The sequence below is a fragment of the Leptonychotes weddellii genome, chromosome X (assembly GCF_054177405.1).
Source record: "Leptonychotes weddellii isolate Sample4059 chromosome X, ASM5417740v2, whole genome shotgun sequence".
In the NCBI taxonomy this organism is placed as follows: Eukaryota; Metazoa; Chordata; class Mammalia; order Carnivora; family Phocidae; genus Leptonychotes; species Leptonychotes weddellii.
Genome location: NC_138385.1, coordinates 1,195,674 through 1,215,178, shown reverse-complemented (window position 1 = coordinate 1,215,178; position 19,505 = coordinate 1,195,674). Strand labels below are relative to the sequence as shown.

The 19,505-nt window shown below is 43.7% G+C and overlaps 1 protein-coding gene and 1 long non-coding RNA gene across 2 annotated transcripts in view; both read right to left on the bottom strand.

Annotated features, from left to right (window-relative positions):
- LOC145717757 (uncharacterized) overlaps nt 1-9,992 on the bottom strand; it is a 44,080-nt gene extending 34,088 nt beyond the window's left edge. Inside the window, exon 1 of the long non-coding RNA XR_014141152.1 lies at nt 9,873-9,992. This is a non-coding gene — a long non-coding RNA (uncharacterized LOC145717757). The remainder of the gene's footprint in view (nt 1-9,872) is intronic.
- Nucleotides 1-15,517, bottom strand: part of MECP2 (methyl-CpG binding protein 2) — a 65,097-nt gene extending 49,580 nt beyond the window's left edge. The window contains exon 1 of the mRNA XM_006739354.3: nt 15,368-15,517. Coding sequence (XP_006739417.1) covers nt 15,368-15,429 — 62 coding nt within the window. The 5' untranslated portion in view covers nt 15,430-15,517. The remainder of the gene's footprint in view (nt 1-15,367) is intronic.
- Between the last annotated feature and the right edge of the window lie 3,988 nt (nt 15,518-19,505).

Sequence of the window (19,505 nt, the reverse complement as noted above, 5' to 3'; positions counted from 1 at the left end):
CCCACTCACCCACACGCACTCTCTCTCAAAAAAAAATATATGATGGTGTAAAGACATTAGCCAGATGTTATCTATCTGAAGGTGCCATGTTTATAGGCAATTCTTACTTTTCCTCTTTATTTTCTAAAAATTTTTTCCATTTAACAGATTATTATTTTTATAATTAGAAAATGCAGTTGAGGGACGCCTGGGTGGCTCAGTCAGTTAAGCACCAACTCTTGATTTTGGCTCAGGTCATGATCTCAGGGTCCTGGGACTGAGCCCCACATCGGGCTCTGCACTCAGCAGGTAGTCGTCTACTTCAGGATTCTCTCTCTCCCTCTGTGCCTCCCCCTGCTCTCTCTCTCTCTCTCCAATAAATAAATGAATCTTTAAAAAAAAGAAAATGCAATTAAGTTATTTTTATCTTAGGGAAAGGTGGTGTTATCAATCTATTTTTACTGACATGGGTAGATATCTACAACCTACCATTGAGGAAGGAAGGCAAGTTACAACAGCACATGTTGTATAATCCTATTTATTTAAAACAATATGTATGCACAAGAGTGCATAAGGAAGACTCTAGAAGAATGTTTAAATGCCAACAAAGGTGACTTTTTTTTTTTAAAGATTTTATTTATTTATCTGAGAGAGAGAGAATGAGAGAGAGCACATGAGAGGGGGGAGGGCCAGAGGGAGAAGCAGACTCCCTGCCGAGCAGGGAGCCCGATGCGGGACTCAATCCCGGGACTCCAGGATCATGACCTGAGCCGAAGGCAGTTGCTTAACCAACTGAGCCACCCAGGCGCCCAACAAAGGTGACTCTGACGCTATTATTTACCAAGCAATTTATGTGGTATTAAAAGTATTCTTGGGGTGTCTGGCGGGCTCAGTTGGTGGAACATGTGAGTCTTGGATCTCGGGGTTGTGGATTTGAGCCCCACATTGGGTGTAGAGATTACTTAAAAATAAAAAAATCTTAAAAAGAAGTATACTTAAACAGCTTTACTTGCATTACACTTTGCACGGATTCTACAGAACACTAAATGGGTTAATAAAAATATTTGATAGAATAATTTGAAGTAAGCTTTAAATGTCATTTTTTCTCCATTTATTGCACTTGTGCTCTAGGGCTTTCTTTAGGCTCTTTCCCCACATACTGACTACTCAAGTGCTGACTGCTCCGATGTTTGTAGTTGCATGGTATAATGTACACAGGTGTTCTTAACCTTTTTCTGCCATGGACCCTTTGGGCTCTCTGGAACCCTCCCCTCAGAAGAATGTTTTGAAATGCATAAAATTAAATGCATAGAAATTGACTAACAACATATGTCGACATGGGTGCAGAGTAGTATGTGCTTCTTTAGGAAACCATTGAATAATTAGGTCTAATAACTACCCTAGGTTTGAAGCATGATGAGAAAAAATGATGTTTCCAAAATATCTGTAACTGTAATGTGATAAGAAAGTATCTTTCATCTCTATTGGTGACAAAGTCACAGGTACTCCTAATACTACCATAGTCTGTGGCCCACATTTGTCACTGAAGGAAAACTGAATTTTCAGTGAGAGGTTAGTGAAAATCAAGATGAAGTATTTGTCCCATCCAAGGTCATGGAACCCATGGATTTTCAACCATGAGTCAGAACCCTTGGTCTAGGAAGATACAGACCAAATAGCAACAGCCATTTTCTCCACATGGTGGAATTCCCAGAGTGATTTTCATATGCATTTTCTGAATTTTCTGCAATGGATGCTTTACTTGTGTAATTTAAAAATAAACAGCTTAATACTACATTTTTGTTTGTCTTGAACAACCTGGAAGAGTAGCTAAGAAATTTTAGACAGCTGCTTATAAGCTACATTTTTTATAGGGTAACCACTTAAAAAGACTTTCAACTTTCCCTAACTCCTTAAGTATTATGACGACTTTAATCATTCCTATGTTCTTACACGCCTAGAAAAAAATTCACTAGAATTATTTATTCTGGAGTTAAGCGGAACAGAAAGACAAACTGTCACAACTGCAGACGTTTGTCTGGTTTTTTTTGCCAAGTGTAATTCCACAAACAGCTGAAAATATTAGAGCAAATTAGTACTTAATATGGACTGATACCTTCTGCTGTTTACAAAAACACAAAAAACACACAAAAATTCATATTTTAAAATATATTATTAAATATGTATAGACAAATTTAAAATATAACTTATCAAAGTAATGTCAAAACTTAAGTACCACTAGAAGTCCCAGAAAAACCAAAATACTTTAATATTTTCAAAAATAATCCACATGTAGAAAGTCAGCTCATGCTTAAAAGTGCTCAAGCTTGTGTTTTAGCAATGTGGAATGTTGCAAAGAAGATGGGAACAAAGGGAAATGTGCATATCTCAGAAGCCTTCTTTGCTTTCTTTCAAATCTAAAAATAAAACCTTTGGACTGCCCTATTAATAAATCTAGAAAATGGATGCCTTTTTTTGTAGAAAGCTTTCACAAACAAAGAAATAAAAATATCTTCTTGGTTAATAGGACCAAAGGATGTAAACATAAACCAGATGTCAATCCCCGTTTCTCTAAATTCCATTCTCCCTCTGGGCTCTGGTGGGGCTTCTGTTGTAAAGATGTTTCTACAGCACAAGGAGACATGTGGAATGAAGGTCTATACAGAGCAACGCGGACCAAGCTCAAAAGCCAAATACTGAGCAAAAAGAATGAGCTGCAGAATGTTACACAGAGTAGGAAATCCTCCTGCGTATTTGTAAAAACAGTTTTGAATGTTATATATTATTATGTGTAACAGAGCATAAAGCTTGCATGGAGAGTATCCCCTTTGGGGGACAGGCTACCTCAGGGAGGCAGGGCAAGCAAGTGCAACCACGGCCTGGGATTTCACTGGACCCGTCACATTGGAATTCCACAGGAGGAGGATGATGTGAATAGGGCAAAATGCTAACATTTCTTTTTTCTTTTTTTTATTTATTTGAGAGAGAGAGAATGAGAGACAGAGAGCACGAGAGGGAAGAGGGCAGAGGGCGAAGCAGACCCCCTGCTGAGCAGGGAGCCCGATGCGGAACTCGATCCCGGGACTCCAGGATCACGACCTGAGCCGAAGGCAGTCGCTTAACCAACTGAGCCACCCAGGCAGGCGCCCAAAATGCTAACATTTCTGAAGTCTGAGTAGAAAGCACCTGAGTAGCTAACACGTGAGCAGAGTGGAGAGGGTAGGGAGGAAGAGGGCCAGGAGGACTGCGGGAAGGCAAAACCTCAAAGGCAGAAGGGTCAGAATGGCCTAAGGGAGGGCAGAGAAGTAGGCATGCAGAGATGAGGCAAAGAGGGCTCTGATCCAACCTCCTGGGCCCAGGCTTGCGGGGATTACAGTGGTGCCATCCACGGTGGCCCATCAGGGTGGACCTGGTCCTTGACAAAAGAGAGTGAGCTTGCTTAGGCACTGCTTCCTTCACCATGAAGATCTTGGTAAAAATAAATAAATAAATAAAAATCAGAAGAACTAAGCAGTGAGTTTGGCACCAGAGTTGACTCTCACACCACCCAAGCTCCTGCCTTCCTCTCAGTATTGAGTATCAGAGAATGAAGTGTGTTGGAGAAGGGGAAGCCCTCTCCTTATGGGTCTCCTGGGGCAGAAGTGGAGGGAAGGAAGGTTCCATAAAGAGACCTGAAGTGGGAGCCCTGGGGACCTGATGGGTAGGTGGGAAGTCAGCTCAGGGCAGATGGCCTTCAGAGCAGTGTGGGATGGAAAAGGGACAAGATGAACGGCCAGAGCTCCTCACATTGCCTTCTGGGGCTCAGGAACATCTCAGAATGTGATGCAACTTAGAAGGAAAGCGGAGCCTATGTGGCACAGCTGGTGTGGTGTGTCTGATTTCCTTCCAGCACACTCTGCAAACAAAAATGCTCCTTGCCCTCAGGCCTGGCTTGCTGCACCTGTCTCATCTCTGAGACCCAGCCCACCAGTTCTCTCTTGTCTGAGCCTCTGAACATGCTGGTCTCTCCCCAACTCATACCTTCTCCTGGACTAGCTAATGTTGCCTTACCGTTCAGGTTTTGGAGGTCACTTTTCAAAGAAGTCTCTTCCCTGACCTCACTTCCAAGTCTAGGTGGGACCCCTCTAACATTTATGTGCTCCCTTAGTGGTCAGTATTCTTCCATCATAGCATTCAGCCCCCTGTAAAGAAACAGTCTGTTTGCCTATCTGTATCTTCCTTTAGATCAGAAGATAGCTGAGGGTAATCCATAGCATCTAGTACAGTGAATGACATAATATATGCTAAATTGGTATAGGGTAAAGTAATCAAGTATTGCTCTATAAAGAGTACAAGAATCAAAGAGAAATGAAGCAAGAGCAATCTGGTCCTGAATACTTCCAGGACATAACTTACGCATATTACAATACAAATAAGACAGAAGGTCCAGCAGCTTCAGGATACTTCAACTCTGAGTCCTAAGGAGCCACTGCAACTTAGTACCAAAATAAAAATGCTCCATTTTCTTCAAAATTCACAAATGAGAATTGGCTGAAGTTCCCCTTGTCAAATAAAGCATCGTGCCTCATAGGCTCTGCTCACATGAGGTCACATCTGATGAAAGGGAAGCTTGTGAAGTTTTGCTTTCTAGCGCTAACTGCTAAAAATTATTTCTTCCTAGCCTAACTAACAGCTCTCTAGTCTCTACAAATAGCACCGCAGCCATAAATTTGTGTGCTCATCTACTCAAATGTAGTCTTTTCTTCAAAACTATGCAATTAACAGGACACCCTGATTTAGCACTATCTCTTCAAGTTTAAAATGCATATACCCGGGGCGCCTGGGTGGCTCAGTTGGTTGAGCGGCTGCCTTCAGCTCAGGTCATGATCCCAGGGTCCTGGGACTGAGCCCCGCATCGGGCTCCCTGCTCAGCGGGAAGCCTGCTTTTCCCTCTCCCTCTGCGTGCCTCTCTGCCTACTTGTGCTCTCTCTCTGTCAAATAAATAAAATCTTTAAAAATAAATAAATAAATAAAGTAAAACGCATATACTCTTTGACCCAGCAAGTCCCACATCTAGGAATTTCTTCTACAACCCTTAAAAAGAATGATATGGCTCTATAGAAACTGATATCAAGGGGCGCCTGGGTGGCTCAGTCGTTAAGCGTCTGCCTTCAGCTCAGGTCATGATCCCAGGGTCCTGGGTTCGAGCCCCGCATCGGGCTCCCTGCTCGGCGGGAAGCCTGCTTCTCCCTCTCCCACTCCCCCTGCTGTGTTCTCTCTCTCGCTGTGTCTCTCTCTGTCAAATAAATAAATAAAATCTTTAAAAAAAAAAAAAAAAAGAAACTGATATCAATCTCCAAGATACATTAACTAAAAACACACACTCACCCTTGTTTGTGTGTACATGCCCACAAAATATATAAACACAATTATGAAATAGATAATAACATGAGGTATCTAGAATAGTCAATTTCATAGAAACAGAAAGAGAGGGTAGTTACCAGGTGGGGGAGGGGGAATAGGGAGTTGGGTTTAATGGGAGATGGTTTCAGTTCTGCAAGATGAAAAGGATTCTGGAGACATATAATGGGGACGGTTGCACAAGAATGTACTTACTGTCACAGAAGTGTACATTTAAAAATGGCTAAAATGCTAAATTTTATGTTATGTATATTTTACCACATTTAAAAATTACACCCAGGTGTGCGTGCGTGCACGCGCACACACACACACACACACACAGTTAATAAGAAACTGATAATGATGGCTGCCTCCAGGGAGAAAAATGGGTATTTGGGGACAGGGTGGCAAGGAGCTCTTTAACCATATAACCTCCTATACAACCTTTTTCATTCTGTACTATATACCCATTTTTAAAAATTCATTAAAAAACCCCAGCCTTGGGGCGCCTGGGTGGCTCAGTCGTTAAGCGTCTGCCTTCGGCTCAGGTCATGATCCCAGGGTCCTGGGATCAAGCCCCGCATCGGGCTCCCTGCTCAGCCAGGAGCCTGCTTCTCCCTCTTCCACTCCCCCTGCTTGTGTTTCCTCTCTAGCTGTCTCTCTCTCTGTGTCAAATAAATAAATCTTTAAAAAAAAAAAAACAAAAAACCCAGCCTTATACAAGAAGCTTTTTCCTTAATCATAAGTCATTTATACCCTTTCTCTAAATAAAAAATATTTTTTCAATCCAAATCAGGATTCCACTTCAGTTTTAAGGTTATTTATTAGATTTAAATGATGCAAGTTGCAAAAAATTACTTTTTACCTAAGAATATATTCACCCAAAGCCTGCCTTTATTTTTATGAACTATTATAGAAATGCTTCAAAATCATCACAGAAGAAAATTACCATTTTTATCAGTACACAACTTTTATTCCATCACAACCGAGCTAGCTGAATATAGAACTGTTTCAACAGCAAAAAGCCCTCATCATAATTCAAGACAAAAATCAGCCTGCAATTACATGAGTTAGGAAACAAATGATGCTTATGTTGCAGTCTACCCTAAGCTCTCACTTCTGTGTCAGAATCTAAAACACACACACACACACACACACACGCGCACACACGCACGCACACCCTCCGATTCCTCCTAGTTTATCCAAAACCTACTTTGTGAAGATCCACTATTTTCTTGAGTCTTCTGGAATGAGCACCGTAGCCATTGCCACTGTTACTGCAACCTCTGTGGCCCTGCCCCGAGTCAAGGAGGAAGCAGCCCTTGCAGGGCCCCACACTGCCCCTGCCTCGAATCAGGGCTCAAGTACTTGTTGGGTGAATGAATAAATGATTATATGCTGACCAGCTTGCCATCAAGTCTCACAAAGAAAGACTTCAGAAAGAAAAAAGTAGATGCTTTGCTTACTTGAAGTCAACATATGGTAAAGGTGAAGACCAGATGACTGAATCACCAAATGGCTATGACACGACTGGGTAAGTGGGGAACGCATCCCTACCCAAATTTCAATACAAAAACAAGCATTTTTATAACCATAGGAAAAACACAGGACAACTTACCTATAAGATTCTTTTGTATAGATCAATATAGTACATCAAGTTTTTTTAAGAAGAAAAATATATAGATGAATACTGACATGTCTTTAAGGTAGGAAAGGACTTTCTAAGTATAAAAGCAAAAGAAAAAAATCCTAACAGAAATTTTATACATCAGGGGCGCCTGGGTGGCTCAGCCGGTTAAGCATCTGCCTTCGGCTCAGGTCATGATCCCAGGGTCCTGGGATCGAGTCCCGCATCAGGCTCCCTGCTAAGTGGGGAGTCTGCTTCTCCCTCTGCCCCTCCCCCTGCTTGTACTCTCTGTTTCTCTCTCTCTCGCAAAAATAAATAAATAAAATCTTCAAAAAAAAAAAATTTTATACATCAAAAAAGACAAGCAGAATCAAAAGATATACGACAAGGTAGGAAAAATATCTGCATGATGACAAAGAGTATCCTTAATACAAGTTCTTACAAATCAACTTAAAAACAAATATCCTGATGGAAGAACAAATGCAGAACACCAACAGGCAAGCAATTCACAAAGACCAAATGCAACTGGCTGATGATTACTGAGGTTCAGCCTCAGTAATAACCCAAGGAGCACAAATTTAAAAGATGGGCATCCAATTCTGAGAGGGTCTGGGAAGTGGCACTTTCTCAGACTGTCATGGGAACTGAGACAGCCATTTTGGAAGGCGATGTGGTGGTACCCATCAGCAATTCCAAGTCTAGGCAGCTGTTCTTCAAAAAGACTGGCACATGAGGAAGTTCAATCCAGTACCATCTTTAATAGCGAACAACTGGGAAAGCCAATAGGGGGACAATGCATGACAGTTTAAGTCAGCACCAGATCACACTGCCATTTAACAGAAATGAGGCAGAGAGAAACATATCACAAGGACAGATGCAGAATATGTATAATATCATCCTCATTTTGTTAAAAACACAAAATGTGCATATTTGTATAGCCTGAGAAGATTCAGAAGGATCTACATTAATAGTGGTTACTCTGGGTAGTGAGCATGGAGAGTAACGGGGAGTTTTCATCTTTTTACGTGGTATACTTTAAAATGGTTTGTTTTCTATAAAAGCATGCATTATTTTTATAATTTCTTAAAAAAGGAAAAGAAGGGGGCGCCTGGGTGGCTCAGTTGGTTAAGCAACTGCCTTTGGCTCAGGTCATGATCCTGGAGTCCCGGGATCGAGTCCCGCATCGGACTCCCTGCTCAGCGGGGAGTCTGCTTCTCCCTCTGATCCTCCCCCTCTCATGCTCTCTGTCTCCCATTCTCTCTCTCAGATAAATAAATAAAAAATCTTAAAAAAAAAAAAAGTAAAATTTAAAAAAAAAAAAAAAGGAAAAGAAGAAAAATAATAAGATATCAAACACTTATCTAGTAAAGACAGGTTCTGTCCTTGGGAGAATTCCCTGCAAAGTTTCTTGAAGCTCAAATGGCTGTCTTTTCCACTCATAAGTAATAGACTTTTTTTTAACTATCTCTTCCTTTCTACATTTCTTAGAAGAAACTATATAGAGTGACCACTACCTGTTTTATAAAATCCATTCATAATCTGAGAAAAAGGCTATTAAAAACATAAACCACCCCCAGGCCTAACATCTACCAGAAGAAACCCATTCACTGCCCATATTACATTTAGTCCACACAGTTTCTGAGACAATGCACAAAGCATCAGCCACACAACTCCCACCAGCATAAATACGTGGTGTACAAAGAACGTCCTGTCAGCAGGGCCCAGAGTACACCCCACAGCAATAAAGGAGAAATGACAATTTGAGTCACAGGATCAGGACTGGAACCAAATTTGGGACTTGGAGGCAGTGCAATGCTCTTCACTTCCTTCCACACCTTCTATTCTCCTTTACCCAAACCCTGCCCCTTCCACAGTCCCCTACTAGGCTATGTTATGGATGTCCACAAAGCTTCAGACTGAGGTGTCAGAAACCAGCAGAGAGACACAACAAAGTGCTACCTGGGGGTCTCAGCTGCAATCACAATGGCAGCATATGTATAAACTCACATTTTTTCTTAGGAAAAGGAATGGAAAAATTAGTACGTTCTGCCTTACCACATGGAATGTTTGAAATCCAGGTGTCAAAACATCAAATGTGGAGTGACCACTGATTTTAAAAAAGCTTGAGATATTGAGCCTGACAGTTGAGAAATTAAGGAACCACTCATTTTTACAAAATTAAAGTCCACACAATGGCACCAAAGTAGCCAAAAGTGTGGCTTATAGAGCACCTGAGTGTCAGACCTCATATGGCTTGGATCCTCAGCTTTTCAAAAGGCATTCATTCTGCTCTAGAGTCTCAAGAGCCAGACCTGTGTCTGGGTGCTCTTTAGTTCCGGGGAAGGAGAGTAGCAAGCACAGCCATTAGCCACGGGCTCTGCTGTTCTGTGACAGCTTTCAGGAAGCCATCCTTCTAGGGGACCACACACCAGCTCCCATATCTGAAAATGTTTTACCACTGCTCACTAACATTGACCAGGAAGTCATTTACCCAAAACCAAAGCAAACAAAGCACCATGCTGAAGACCGCTAGGCAACAGCAGCAGTGGCAGGTGAAGAGCTCAGTCAAAGCGCTCTCAACTCAGCTGACCTGCTTCAAGGTGAACTGAAGTTGCAGATCACCAGTTCCGGCTCTAATCTGACTCCCGCCCCCAGATCACGCTGTGGCTACCAAGTAACCCTACCCAAACTGACCTTTCAGGGCTCAGGGAAGTGACTTTTTTTTATTATATGGCACAGTTTGGCACAGTTATATCTTTAGTCTTTGGGGTACTTTTATACTGTCCAAGAGTAGTACATCTTGTTTTTTTTTCCTTTTTTTTTTTTTTTAAAAACAGATGGCCAAACCAGGACATATACTAAAAAAAAAAAAAGGAAGGTTACTTACCTGAGCCCTAACATTCCAGCTACCATGGAATCCTGTTGGAGCTGGTCTACAGAAGCAAGATGTATTCTGGGGAGTCACATGTCACATCAAAGCAGGAACTGGTGAGTCTGTATTTTTATGGAGCCTAAAACAAAGAAAATCGTAAGTTGAAAGCCCCCATTGTGCTGCACGACCTTTTTCCCAGGGCTATTTGGGACATTTTGAAGATAAACATATAGACAAAGTACTATGCTATTTCCCAGCTTACCTACTAGAAACAAGGATAAACCGCAAATTACTAGCACATAACACACAGTACTAAAATAAAGATTCATGTGTGTTAGAATCGACACTATCACAAGTCTTGTCACCTCTGAGGGACACTTTGGCACTATAAAGCATACTGTTAGTGGTGATCCCTGGTAAGTATTCCTTGCACTGTCATACAGAAGTACTCAGGGAGAGAAAACATGTTCAAGAGAACATGCAACATCAAAATGTCATCCCAAAAAGAACACGTGAAATCCAGAGGCAAAGTTGGCCTTCTTTTTCAAGCAGCTGAATTTGAAATGAGCTGTTGTAACATCACTTAAAGGAGCTTTAACCCTGAGAGAGAGGGGGAAAAAAAAGCAGCACCAACAGAAACCAAAAGCCCTGGGAGATCCAAAGCCCTCCTCCAATATATGCAAGTCTGTTTCAGAGCAATCACTTTTAAGCCTCTCAGATCAGTTAAATCACAATGTTCAACAAACTAAGTTATTAGTTTGATAGTTTCTCTTCTGCTTTTGAATACATTCAAAAGAAGACTTTTGTCATTACATTTTTCAAGATAACATCATTTCCTTGTTAAAACCTAAACTGCCCCATATTAGCTAATCTCTGGTTAGCTTGCTGGCCCAAGAGCAGCACTTTCACCTTTAGACTAAAAAAACCTAGAATATACAACTTAGAGACTATTCACACAATTACTCATGTAATTAAACCCAGAGGAAGGGCAACACCAACCAAGTCTTTCACAGCTGGTCTGTAACTACCAGGATGGTACCTGGAATTATCTATTGAGGTGCAGTGAGGCCTTACAATTCCCTGAAACAGTCAAGTCATAGAATGCTTTGAAATCCAGAAGTCAAGGTAACAGTACTACTGTTAGCTATATAATAAAAATCATACCCAGTATCCTGGCTGGGAGGCCCTGGCAAAGCTACAACTTCTCACAGCCACGGTTTGTTTTTATACTTGTAAACTGAGGGAGCTGGACTAAGGGTTCCTTCCAGCTCTGAAATTTTAAGATCTTTGATTAACTCAAGATTTACAGAAAAAAGAGCAAGCAAATGAAAGCAGTTAAGTGAAAACCCAATAAAACAGTAATGTGCAGCTCCATATATATGATGCCCCCAGCTCCTAGGCAAGGAAGACAAGTAAACCCTTCCTAAGGCTTGCTCCGGAGAGTTCAGACATCTGCAGGAACTGCTAAACAGCCATGGTGAGGACACCTTCATATGCCAGCAGACCCAACGTAAGTATGCCCTGAAGAAGTTATAAAGGTCAAGGCTTTATTCTTGAGTAGAATGGCCACACACACCCCCTCTGATTTGGGAATGGGGATGCCCTGCCTGCCACCAAATTCCCACTCCCACTCAGTTCCCCCAACACCATACCTACCATCAAAAATGGCAGAACCAAGTATTTAAGTAATAGCATGCAAATCAAGATTTCAATAAGAAAAGGTTCCTTGCAAGAGAAAGGCAGAAGAGAACAGATAAAGGCAGAAGAGCATAACTTTGTGTAACTGAGTCCAAGGAAGAAGAACCCATTCACATCTGTCCTACTGGAAACGAGATAAAGGCATAGTAGTCACAGTGGTGACAACAGCAATCTGACTGGAAAAGCCTGGTACAGAAGAATTGAGGACAAGGTCCTTCCGTTGAAGCAGAAATAATGCTCTACCCAAGAAAAAAGATTGTGTCTGCCAGCCACGAGGCTGGTCTGCATGCATGTCACCACAGCAGAGGGTGGTGAAAACATGCAGGTGTCCTGCTGCACTCCCTGGAACTCGCCACCAGTCTAGGACTGTGTTTCCCCCACCCCTCCACCCCCATGCCCTTAAAAAACTACAGTTGATCCTTGAACAACACAGGTTTGAACTGTTCGGGTCCACTTATATGCTGATTTTTTTCAGTATAGTACTGTAAATGTATTTTCTCTTCCTTATGATTTTCTTAGTAACACCTTTATTGTGTTTAAGAATACAGTATATACTACACATAACATACAAAATATACATTAATCGACTGTTTAAGTTAATAATAAGGCTTCTGGTCACTAGGCTATTAGTAGTTAAATTCTGGGGGAGCAGTCAAAAGTTATACGTGGATTTTCAACTGCACGGGGGTGAGAGGTCGCGGCCCCCAATCCCTGCATCGTTCAAAGGTCAACTATAGTTACTACAAATGTCAAACATTTTCTGGGATTCTCTCCTCCTCATAGATAACTCAGGCAGCCTGGCGACAAACTGCCCTTAGCCAATTAAAAGATTTCCACTGATATTCACCTTTATAAACGATCAGGACACATCATTTATCATGCAAACAGTCCCAGGCAGGTACATTAGTGGTGGAAACTGGACTGGAGTAAGGAACTAACAATTTTGCTTCTGCTCTTCTCTATTTCAGGTTAAAGAAGCAAGCTTCTCATTCAATGCCCACATAGGGGACGGAGTATTCGGGTGGGGGCAACATCATATTGGACTTATCTAGCCAAACTCCACAGTTTCTTTTTGTCAAACTCCAGTTTGCCTCTCCACCCACTCTAGCTTTGGCCACACAGAGGCAGGGTAAACGGGCAACAATGACTCTGGTTAGAAATTGCAAATAGAATGCAAAATTGTATTCTAACCCTCCCAATACATAAACAGCACAAAAGTCGAGGAGAGTTTCACTGCATCATGCTCTGTCAGGTGAAATAAAGACCTGGTACTGTAGGTTTAAAGCATTCCAGGCTCATTTGTAACAAGAAACAGGACGGTGTGATAGCCCGTAATAGCAAGAAAGCCATAGGTTTCTTCAAGCTGTTAGAACATACTGACTTCAGATGCCACCAGGCACTTTTCAGAGAAACTGTATTCTGGAAGCTGCCTGTGCTGTTTAAAAGGCTAGAGGTGGGGCGCCTGGGTGGCTCAGTTGTTAAGCATCTGCCTTCAGCTCAGGGTCATGATCCCAGGGTCCTGGGATCGAGCCCCACATCGGGCTCCCTGCTCGGCGGGAAGCCTGCTTCTCTCTCTCCCACTGCCCCTGCTTGTGTTCCCTCTCTCGCTGTGTCTCTCTCTGTCAAATAAATAAATAAAATCTTTAAAAATATATAAAATAAAAGGCTAGAGGTATGATGAACAGCTAACTGGAGGGGCACCCGAGGAGGCAAATGCATTGCCAATGATGCAAAACAGAGTCCTCATCCTGTCATGTCATAGGCTGAGATGCACAAACCTTGGAATCTTTGTCAAGTGAGGCTTGTACATCTGTGTGTGTGGATAGGAATGTACCTCAGTGATCTGCCACCAAGCTGACATGCCACAAATGGGTATCTGTGGCAACTTATTTAACCAACTGTACTCTACTAGATTGACTGTGTCCCCTAAGGTTCTCCTGTGTCCAGGTAAGAAAATAAAAGCAAGTGTTTCCCGGGCTTCCTGACTGGGATTTGAAATAGAAGTCATAAAAAGCCCATAAATAAGCCTATTCCCTAAGTCCCTGGTGGAAATTCCTAAAAGACCGAAGAAACCTAGACACCGCTTTATTTTTCTTTTTAAATAAGGATCCAGCATATTTCAAAAGACCCAAGAGGTCAGCTTAATCTTGTTGTTAACTGAAATCGCTGAGATCCAGATGAAAATTCTGGCCATGAAACACGAATTTCTTTTCAAGTAATAATTGCCTATTAACAACACTGAATTTTACTACCACGGCACAAATAACCTTCATTTTTCTGGTATAACAAAACACCTAAAACTTGTCAGAGTCTTGCAAAGTCTAAGCCACCTGGCATCACGCGCTGCTAGATTTGCTTCCACCATCACCAACCACCCCCCTGAATTCGATCCTACCATCTCACAATTTGGGGTACTGATCCCACACAACAGAGACACAACGTGTGAATGGCTCTGCAGAGTCCATTCCTGTTCCTGGAAAAAGAACCAGAAGCACACATTTGCCTGACCATGAGTCAGGAATATCACTTTTGTGGTGGAGCCCATTTCTGCTGTGACCAATCCACAACGAACACACTCACAACTCAGGCGACCACCACAGAGCTAGGTATTCCAGAGCAAGCTTTCCCAACCTCGGGTCCACTTAAGCAAGGTCATTAACGGTCTCCTCTGTGAAAGCAATTTTTTTAGACTCTTTACGATGACATTAAGTCTTCAGAGCAAAACCACAGAAACATTGCCATACCACGTAAAAGTCACCTGAGTTTCAGTTTGGGTAATTCAGTTATAACCAAACTAAAAAGAAAATAAACTTTCAGGGGCAATTGACAGGAACCACAGCGATGCGATGAACTTGGCCCATCTGGTGATGATCATCTTGAGCAGGGCGCGCTCCAGAACTATAGGAGCCGGTTACATACTATGTCCCACTCCACTTATGTAACTAGAAGATCTCCGGCGAAGGGGGGCGGGGAGGATGGGAGGGCGCTCACATTCTGAGGCCACGGAACCCCCCAAAGACCCTGGGGGCGCACTCCCACCGAAGAGCCTCTAGTGCTCCCGGACACACAGTCCCCTACCTAAGGTTCATGATGGGAACTATAACCGCCTCTTTATGATGAGTTGTGGGACCAGGAACACAATGTCTAGTCCCTTTTGTGGGTGGACAATAATTCCCACCTACTTGTTCCTGCTAGAGGGGAAAGGAGATGGTGGACCGACTCGCTCGCAGTGGGGGCAGAAAGTCATGGAATGGGCGAGAAGGAGGGGGAGGCAAAGCCTGGAGATGGGGGTGAGAGCACAGGAGCCCTTGTGGCGCACTCTCCCGACGGGAGGCGGACTGCGCACGCGCGCCAGTGGGGGGGGCCGAGTAACGGCAGAGGGGGCGCGCGAGGGAGGGAGAGGGGAGAGCGCGATCCAGGGAGAGGCCGGGGCGGCGGGCGCGCGACGACGCCGCGGGCCCGAAGCCCCGAGAAGGGCACGACGCGCGCGCAGCCCCGACAGGCAAAACCCCGGCGACAGGGGCGCCCGCGGGGCCGGGGGCCGGGATGCGCGCCGGAGGCGGGAGGGAGGGGGGCGTCAGGCGAAGTCGGCCCTGGGAGACCGCGCCGAGGACGGTCACCGCGAGTGCGGGTGACGGGCCGAGGGGGGAGCCGTCACCGGCGGCGGCGGCGGGAGGGGGAGGGTAGAGAGGAGGGACGCCATCCGCCAGCCGTGTCGCCCGACCCCGCGGGCCCCTCCCGCGCCACGTCCCGCCCCTACCCTCCGCCCCCCGGCAAGGGTCCCCGCCCGCGGCCGCGGCGGTCCCACTCACAGTCTCTCCTCCTCGCCTCCTCCTCCTCCTCCGCTCGGCGCGGCAGCGGCGGCGGCGGCCATTTTCCGGACGGCTTTTACCACAGCCCTCTCTCTGAGAGGAGGGAGCGCGCGCGCCGCCGACGCCGGGACCCCGCACGGCCGACGTCGCGCCCCGCCCTCCCGGCCGGCTTGCGCGCTGCTGCACCTGCGCGCCCGCGCCCCGCCCCCGGCACCGCCGCGAGCCCTCCTGCCATTGGGTGCGACGACCAGGGTGGGGCGGGGTCTCGGTGATGATGCTACCAATTGGCTGGAGTTTGTGTCCATTCCGGCTAGGGAAAAGGGGGTGGAAACCCTGTCCAGCTCCCGATTGGTTGCCATCGACCGTCATTTGGGGAAAAGAGGCGGCTAGGGCGCGGAGGGGCTGGTTTAGTGGGAGGAATTTGAATATTAAGGATTAATGGGCCCTTGCGGATGCTGGGGCAAGTGAAGGCCTCGACTCCGCACGCCTGTTTTGCGTGGCCCTCCTGGGCCATTGACCCGCTGTACACAAACGCACAAACTACGCTGCTATAAGAGTTTCACCGCACCTGTATTTTCTCGGTATCACCACCTTCACTAGAAGCAGCAAAGTTGCCTACCCTGGAGCCTGACGTTCCAGACAACGGACCTTCGTTTCAGGGGCCTACCCATTGCATTCTTTCATCTGAGCCTGCTGTGTGCCGTATGCTACACTCTCATGGGGTCAGGGAATAATTAACAAATCACAGCCCTGGCCTTCCTGAAACTCTGGCGGGAGAAGACGGTGCATGCCCAGGCTGCAACGAGATCTGTCATTGTTGTATCAGATGGTTTGGTGGAGGTGTGGAGAAGGGGCAATGAGAGCACAAAGGAAGCAGCACTTAGCTCTGCCAGCTCTAACACCTGCTAGAGAAGGTGATTTGGGAGCTAAGATCCAGCAATTCTGTGTCAGAAAAATAAGAGTGTGGGAAAAGTTTTATCCAATGGGGTGTGCAGGACAGGACTATTTCTCAAGGCAACCTTAATCTGATTCCACCTATCATCCAATTCATCCAATGCTCCTTGTACTGGTTCCATGCTTAACAAGGAACCTTCTAATTCTGATTTGCCACCTCCCCCCTTCATTTATTAAATACCTGTTATGTCAGGCACTGTTCCAGTTTCTGGATTCACAGTACCAAACAAGACAGTAAACTAACATCCTTGTGGCAAAGATTCATACTAAGCATACAGATAAGTATATAATATAATGTCACATAGTGATAAGGGCTTTGATACAGATAAAGCAAGGGTGAAGGCGGTGCTATTTAGATATCTATAGGCTTTTGCCCTCATTTTATTCCCCCATATGGACATCTGGGGAGAGAACATTCCAGGCAAGTTCAAAGGCCCTGAGGTGATACTATGCGGGGCATGTTGGGAAGAAAGCTTACGTGGCTGGAGAATAGTAGGGTGTGCGGTTGGAGAGGCAGCTAGAGCCACCATGGGAACTGGGAGCTTCTTCTGGGTTGAGAAGCCCTCGGAGGATTTTGAACTGAGAGTTAACATCATCAGATCCATGTTGTAGGTGCAGTGTGGCGAACTGCCCGTGGAGAAACAAAACTAGGAACAAAAGCCCAATCAGGAGACCCTGACAACAGTCTAAGAAAGGTGATAGTGGCATTAACTAGGGTGGTAGCAGTGGAGGTTCTGAGATGTTGTGACACTCAATCTGTATTTTCAAAATCGAGCAGAAAAGATTGGATGTATAGAGAAAGAGAAGAAACAAGGATGATTCCTGAGTTTTTCACTGAGCAACTGAATGAATCGGTGCCTTTCACTATAATGGGAAAAACTGAAGGAAAAGCACATTTTTAGAGGTACATATCAAGAGTTCTGTTTTGACCATGTTAAGCTTGGGGTGCCTATTAGATGTGCAAGTGGAGGTGTTGAGTAGGCGTTTGGGTTAACAAGTCAACAAGTTGAGCATCCAACTCAAGAAGCTATAAAAGAGGGGCGCCTGGGTGGCTCAGTCAGTTAAGCGTCTGACCTCAGCTCAGGTCATGATTTCAGGGTCCTGGGATAGAGCCCCACGTTGGGCTCCCTGTTCAGCAGGGAGTCTGCTTGTCCCTCTGCTCCTCCCCCTGCTCGTGCTTGCTTGCACGCGCTCTCTTGCTCTCTTTCCCTCAAATAAATAAATAAAATCTAAAAAAAAAAAAAGCTATAAAAGAAACAGCAGAGTAAACCTGGAGAAAATAGAAGAAAAATAAGGATGAGTAGAAAATGATGAAACAGAAACAAATGATAGGATTGGAACATCAAAAGCTGATTTTTTGAAAAGCTGAAAAACAAAAGCCAGCCCTTCAACAACCTAAATATAAAGAGAGGAAAGACAAATTATATTAGAAATGAAAAAGAGATGCAACCACAGATACAATAGATAGTAGATAAAACACAAATTTTTAAAAAGGATATTATAAACAACTGTATGTCAGAAAATTGGAAAACATAAACAAAATGAACAAATTCCTAGAAAAGCACAGCTTACCAAAACTGATCCTGGAAACATAAAACCTGGATAGACCCTCTATGACTGCAAAGAAATTGACTATGTATTTTTAAAAATATTTTATTTATTTATTTGTCAGAGAGAGAGAGAGAGCGGGCGCATGAGCAGGGGGAGCAGCAGGCAGAGGGAGAAGCAGGCTCCCCGCTGAGCCAGGAGCCCAATGAGGGACTTGATCCCAGGACCCTGGGATCATGACCTGAGCTGAAGGCAGACACTTAACGACTGAGCCACCCAGGGCTCCCAAATGACTATGTATTTTAAAAATCTACCCCCTGCAAAAAAAAAAAAAAAAAAAAAAAGGCTCAGAGAGCTTTACAGATGAATTCTACCAAATTATTAATGAATGGGTAATTCCAACCACGCACAGAAAAAAAACCTCTCTAAACTTATTTTATGAGCATAATAGAACTACTATAATGAGCCAATGAAAGCATGCCATAGGATAAGTAAATAGATGTAAAAATTCTAGACAAATAAACTGAATCCAGCAGATTATAATTATATATCATAACCAAGTTGAAATTTTTACTAAGAATGCAAGGATGGTTTAAAATTAGAAAATCAGGGGTGCCTGCGTGGCTCAGTCGGTTAAGCATCTGCCTTCGGCTCAGGTCATGATCCCAGGGTCCTGGGATCGAGCCCTACGTCGGGCTCCCTGCTCAGTGGAGAGCCTGCTTCTCCCTCTCCCTCTTCTGCTGCTCTGCCCACTTGTGTTCTCTCTCTCTCTGTCAAATAAATAAAATCTTTAAAAATAAATAAATAAAATTCGAAAATCAACCTTAACAGATTTAAGGGGAACAAATTATACGATTATTACAATAGATGCAGGAAAAGTGTTTAATAAAATACAACACCTACTTATGAGAAAAACAACAACTTAGAGAGCTATGAATAGAAGGGAGCCTCCTCAATCTGATCAAAGGTATCTATTACAAAACTTAGAGCAAACATCATATTTAATGGTGTTAAGTGGGAAAAAAGTAAGAAACAGAACAAGATCTATGGTGCAACATCATTCATGTAAAATAAAACACATGTATCCTCCTCTGATTCTCTTTGAAACCTCATCCTTGGAGTTTCATCATGAGAAGAACCCATTAGACCCAGTAGAGAAAGACCAATTCCCTGGTTTTTAGGATGCAGACATATAGATACAGCCAGTAATAAAAAGCTGGAAAATGTAATGAAAAGAAAAAAAGATTCAACTCACTCTGGCTACAAAAAATATAAAATGGCTGGGAATAAACTTAAGAAATGCCAAAAACCTATATTTAAAAACTATAAAACTTGACTGAAAAACATAAAAGAAGACCTAAAAAGAAAGAAAGAAAGAAAGAAAGAAAAAAAATTACCACAGTCCTGAAAGCAAAGAGTTACATAATAAAAATGTCAATTCTTCATAAATTAATCTGGAAATTTTTTTCCCCAAGTCAAAATCAAGGAGTTTTTGTGTATTGTAACAAGTTAATTCTAGATTGGGAAGAGTAAGTGTACAAGACTAGAAGTCAAGACATTTTTTTTAAGATTTTATTTATTTGACAGAGAGAGACACAGCGAGAGAGGGAACGCAAGCAGAGGGAGTGGGAGAGGG